General features: G+C 48.5%; 1 protein-coding gene across 1 annotated transcript in view; it reads left to right on the forward strand.

The window, feature by feature from the left end:
• The window catches only part of itih6 (inter-alpha-trypsin inhibitor heavy chain family member 6), a 104,563-nt gene extending 98,802 nt beyond the window's left edge, over nucleotides 1-5,761 (forward strand). Inside the window, exon 15 of the mRNA XM_070869109.1 lies at nucleotides 5,520-5,761. Coding sequence (XP_070725210.1) covers nucleotides 5,520-5,761 — 242 coding nt within the window. The remainder of the gene's footprint in view (nucleotides 1-5,519) is intronic.
• The last annotated feature ends 477 nt before the right edge of the window (nucleotides 5,762-6,238 follow it).

Here is a 6,238-nt window from a genome sequence, read left to right on the forward strand (position 1 = left end):
TTGTATATAAACCCCCCGAACCCCTCGATTAGATCCCAGCCTGAAACTCACTCCCGTGTATCTGTTATTGAATATAAACCCCTCGAACCCCTCGATTAGATTCCAGCCTGTAACTCACTCCCGGGTATCGGTTATTCTATATAAACCCCCCAAACCCCTCGATTAGATTCCAGCCTGTAACTCACTCCTGGGTATCTGTTATTCTATATATAAACCCCCCAAACCTCTCGATTAGATTCCAGACTGTAACTCACTCCCGTGTATCTGTTGTTCTATATATAAACCCCCCGAACCCCTCGATTAGATTCCAGCCTGTAACTCACTCCCGCGTATCCGTTATTCTATATATAAACCCCCCCCGAACCCCTCGATTAGATTCCAGCCTGTAACTCACTCCCGTGTATCTGTTGTTCTATATATAAACCCCCCCAAACCCCTCGATTAGATCCCAGTCTGCAACTCACCCCGGGTATCTGTTATTGTATATAAACCCCCCGATCCCTCGATTAGATCCCAGCCTGTAACTCACTCCCGTGTATCTGCTGTTGAATATAAACCCCCCGAACCCCTCGATTAGATTCCAGCCAGTAACTCACTCCCGGGTATCGGTTATTCTATATAAACCCCCCAAACCCCTCGATTAGATTCCAGCCTGTAACTCACTCCTGGGTATCTGTTATTCTATATATAAACCCCCCAAACCTCTCGATTAGATTCCAGACTGTAACTCACTCCCGGGTATCTGTTATTCTATATATAAACCCCCCGAACCCCTCGATTAGATTCCAGTCTGTAACTCACGCCCGGGTATCCGTTATTCTATATATAAACCCCCCGAACCCGTCGATTAGATTCCAGCCTGTAACTCACGCCCGGGTATCCGTTATTCTATATATAAACCCCCCCGAACCCCTCGATTAGATTCCAGCCTGTAACTCACTCCCGGGTATCCGTTATTCTATATATAAACCCCCCGAACCCCTCGATTAGATTCCAGCCTGTAACTCACTCCCGCGTATCCGTTATTCTATATATAAACCCCCCCCGAACCCCTCGATTAGATTCCAGCCTGTAACTCACTCCCGTGTATCTGTTGTTCTATATATAAACCCCCCGAACTCCTCGATTAGATTCCAGCCTGTAACTCACTCCCGGGTATCTGTTATTCTATATATAAACCCCCTGAACCCCTCGATTAGATTACAGCCTGTAACTAACTCCCGGGTATCTGTTATTCTATATATAAACCCCCCGAACCCCTCGATTAGATTACAGCCTGTAACTCACTCCCGGGTATCTGTTATTCTGTATATAAACCCCCCGAACCCCTCGATTAGATTCCAGCCTGTAACTCATTCCCGGGTATCTGTTATTCTATATATAAACCCCCCGAACCCCTCGATTAGATCCCAGTCTGTAACTCACTCCCGGGTATCTGTTATTGTATATAAACCCCCCGAACCCCTCGATTAGATCCCAGCCTGTAACTCACTCCCGTGTATCTGTTATTGAATATAAACCCCCCGAACCCCTCGATTAGATTCCAGCCTGTAACTCACTCCCGGGTATCGGTTATTCTATATAAACCCCCGAAACCCCTCGATTAGATTCCAGCCTGTAACTCACTCCTGGGTATCTGTTATTCTATATATAAACCCCCCAAACCTCTCGATTAGATTCCAGCCTGTAACTCACTTCCGGGTATCTGTTATTCTATATATAAACCCCCCGAACCCCTCGATTAGATTACAGCCTGTAACTCACTCCCGGGTATCTGTTATTCTGTATATAAACCCCCCGAACCCCTCGATTAGATTCCAGCCTGTAACTCATTCCCGGGTATCTGTTATTCTACATATAAACCCCCCGAACCCCTCGATTAGATCCCAGTCTGCAACTCACTCCCGGGTATCTGTTATTGTATATAAACCCCCCGAACCTCTCGATTAGATCCCAGCCTGTAACTCACTCCCGTGTATCTGTTATTGAATATAAACCCCCCCGAACCCCTCGATTAGATTCCAGCCTGTAACTCACTCCCGGGTATCGGTTATTCTATATAAACCCCCCAAACCCCTCGATTAGATTCCAGCCTGTAACTCACTCCTGGGTATCTGTTATTCTATATAGAAACCCCCCAAACCTCTCGATTAGATTCCAGCCTGTAACTCACTCCCGGGTATCTGTTATTCTATATATAAACCCCCCGAACCCCTCGATTAGATTCCAGCCTGTAACTCACTCCCGGGTATCGGTTATTCTATATAAACCCCCCAAACCCCTTGATTAGATTCCAGCCTGTAACTCACTCCTGGGTATCTGTTATTCGATATATAAACCCCCTAAACCTCTCGATTAGATTCCAGCCTGTAACTCACTCCCGGGTATCTGTTATTCTATATATAAACCCCCCGAACCCCTCGATTAGATTCCAGCCTGTAACTCACGCCCGGGTATCCGTTATTCTATATATAAACCCCCCGAACCCGTCGATTAGATTCCAGCCTGTAACTCACTCCCGGGTCTCTGTTATTCTATATATAAACCCCCCCCGAACCCCTCGATTAGATTCCAGCCTGTAACTCACTCCCATGTATCTGTTGTTCTATATATAAACCCCCCGAACCCCTCGATTAGATTCCAGCCTGTAACTCACTCCCGGGTATCTGTTATTCTATATATAAACCCCCCCGAACCCCTCGATTAGATTCCAGCCTGTAACTCACTCCCGAGTATCGGTTATTCTATATATAAACCCCCCCGAACCCCTCGATTAGATTTCAGCCTGTAACTCACTCCCGGGTATCTGTTATTCTATATATAAACCCCCTGAACCCCTCGATTAGATTCCAGCCTGTAACTCACTCCCGGGTATCTGTTATTCTATATATAAACCCCCCGAACCCCTCGATTAGATTCCAGCCTGTAACGCATTCCCGGGTATCTGTTATTCTATATATAAACCCCCCCGAACCCCTCGATTAGATCCCAGTCTGTAACTCACTCCCGGGTATCTGTTATTGTATATAAACCCCCCGAACCCCTCGATTAGATTACAGCCTGTAACTCACTCCCGTGTATCTGTTATTGAATATAAACCCCCCGAACCCCTCGATTAGATTCCAGCCTGTAACTCACTCCCGGGTATCGGTTATTCTATATAAACCCCCCAAACCCCTCGATTAGATTCCAGCCTGTAACTCACTCCTGGGTATCTGTTATTCTATATATAAACCCCCCAAACCTCTCGATTAGATTCCAGCCTGTAACTCACTCCCGGGTATCTGTTATTCTATATATAAACCCCCCGAACCCCTCGATTAGATTACAGCCTGTAACTCACTCCCGGGTATCTGTTATTCTGTATATAAACCCCCCGAACCCCTCGATTAGATTCCAGCCTGTAACTCATTCCCGGGTATCTGTTATTCTATATATAAACCCCCCGAACCCCTCGATTAGATCCCAGTCTGCAACTCACTCCCGGGTATCTGTTATTCTATATATAAACCCCCCGAACCCCTCGATTAGATCCCAGTCTGTAACTCACTCCCGGGTATCTGTTATTGTATATAAACCCCCCGAACCCCTCGATTAGATCCCAGCCTGTAACTCACTCCCGTGTATCTGTTATTGAATATAAACCCCCCGAACCCCTCGATTAGATTCCAGCCTGTAACTCACTCCCGGGTATCGGTTATTCTATATCAACCCCCCAAACCCCTCATTTAGATTCCAGCCTGTAACTCACTCCCGGGTATCTGTTATTCTATATATAAACCCCCCGAACCCCTCGATTAGATTCCAGCCTGTAACTCACGCCCGGGTATCCGTTATTCTATATATAAACCCCCCGAACCCGTCGATTAGATTCCAGCCTGTAACTCACTCCCGGGTCTCTGTTATTCTATATATAAACCCCCCCCGAACCCCTCGATTAGATTCCAGCCTGTAACTCACTCCCGGGTATCCGTTATTCTATATATAAACCCCCCCCAAACCCCTCGATTAGATTCCAGCCTGTAACTCACTCCCGTGTATCTGTTGTTCTACATATAAACCCCCCGAACCCCTCGATTAGATTCCAGCCTGTAACTCACTCCCGGGTATCCGTTCTTCTATATATAAACCCCCCGAACCACTCGATTAGATTCCAGCCTGTAACTCACTCCCGGGTATCCGTTATTCTATATATAAACCCCCCCCAAACCCGTTGATTAGATTCCAGCCTGTAACTCACTCCCGTGTATCTGTTGTTCTATATATAAACCCCCGAACCCCTCGATTAGATTCCAGCCTGTAACTCGCTCCCGGGTATCTGTTATTCTATATATAAACCCCCGAACCCCTCGATTAGATCCCAGCCTGTAACTCACTCCCGGGTATCTGTTATTCTATATATAAACCCCCCGAACCCCTCGATTAGATTCCAGCCTGTAACTCACTCCCGGGTATCTGTTATTCTATATATAAACCCCCGAACCCCTCGATTAGATTCCAGCCTGTAACTCACTCCCGGGTATCGGTTATTCTATATATAAACCCCCCCGAATAGATACCAGCCTGTAACTCACTCCCGGGTATCTGTTATTCTATATATAAACCCTCGAACCCCTCGATTAGATTCCAGCCTGTAACTCACTCCCGGGTATCTGTTATTCTATATATAAACCCCCGAACCCCCGGATTAGATTCCAGCCTGTAACTCACTCCCGGGTATCGGTTATTCTATATATAAACCCCCCGAACCCCTCGATTAGATCCCAGCCTGTAACTCACTCCCGGGTATCTGTTATTCTATATATAAACCCCCCGAACCCCTCGATTAGATCCCAGCCTGTAACTCACTCCCGGGTATCTGTTATTCTATATATAAACCCCCCGAACCCCTCGATTAGATTCCAGCCTGTAACTCACTCCCGGGTATCTGTTATTCTATATATAAACCCCCCGAACCCCTCGATTAGATCCCAGCCTGTAACTCACTCCCGGGTATCTGTTATTCTATATATAAACCCCCCCGAACCCCTCGATTAGATTCCAGCCTGTAACTCACTCCCGGGTATCTGTTATTCTATATATAAACCCCCCGAACCCCTCGATTAGATCCCAGCCTGTAACTCACTCCCGGGTATCTGTTATTCTATATATAAACCCCCCCGAACCCCTCGATTAGATTCCAGCCTGTAACTCACTCCCGGGTATCTGTTATTCTAGATATAAACCCCCCGAACCCCTCGATTAGATTCCAGCCTGTAACTCACTCCCGGGTATCTGTTATTCTATATATAAACCCCCCGAACCCCTCGATTAGATTCCAGCCTGTAACTCACTCCCGGGTATCTGTTATTCTATATATAAACCCCCCGAACCCCTCGATTAGATTCCAGCCTGTAACTCACTCCCGGGTATCTGTTATTCTATATATAAACCCCCCCGAACCCCCGGATTAGATTCCAGCCTCTAACTCAGTGCCGGGTGCCAGTGGTGTTTTGATGACGATGATGCTTTTGTTTCAGGTCAGTTTCAGCACGCAGATATTGATCTCCGGAGCCGTGGATCCGGCGGACGTGGCCGGGGCCTGGCCGAGCTGAGGCGCGGGGGTCGGACGCTGGAGGTCAGCCTGGCCACCAAGAAGCTGAAGGACTCGCCCCTGCCCGCACACGCGGCCCCGTGCTGGTTGGTGCGTCAGCAGGATGTCGCGCAGCTGATCGGCGGCGCCTACGCGGACTACGTCGTGCCTCGGCCTCGACGCGCCTGAGCCCGGGGGACCCCGTCAGCTGCTCGCGCTCCTCGTGTGGCGGGGCTGGGGGAGCGCATCGCGGCGGGACCTTCTTGGCTAAAACTGCTCGTGCGCCACGGCGCCATCCAAAATGGCGTCCATGGAGCGGGTACGTCCGCCGCCGAGTGGCTCGCGTTTTCCGTTCGCGGCTTTTTCCGACGCCATTTTAATCTCGCTGCCGTTTGAGCCAAAATGGCTCCATCGCCAAGCCTGGCCAGACCTCGCGATCGCGTAGAATTTTAGAACATAAGAAATAGGAGCAGGAGTCGACCATTCGGCCCCTCGAGCCTGCTCCGCCATTTAATACGATCATGGCTGATCCGATCATGGACTCAGCTCCACTTCCCTGCCCGCCCCCCATAACCCTTCACTCCCTTATCGCTCAAAAATCTGTCTATCTCCACCTTAAATATATTCAATGACCCAGCCCTCCACAGCTCTCTGGGGCAGAGTATT

This window comes from Pristiophorus japonicus, chromosome 32, assembly GCF_044704955.1.
Source record: "Pristiophorus japonicus isolate sPriJap1 chromosome 32, sPriJap1.hap1, whole genome shotgun sequence".
In the NCBI taxonomy this organism is placed as follows: Eukaryota; Metazoa; Chordata; class Chondrichthyes; family Pristiophoridae; genus Pristiophorus; species Pristiophorus japonicus.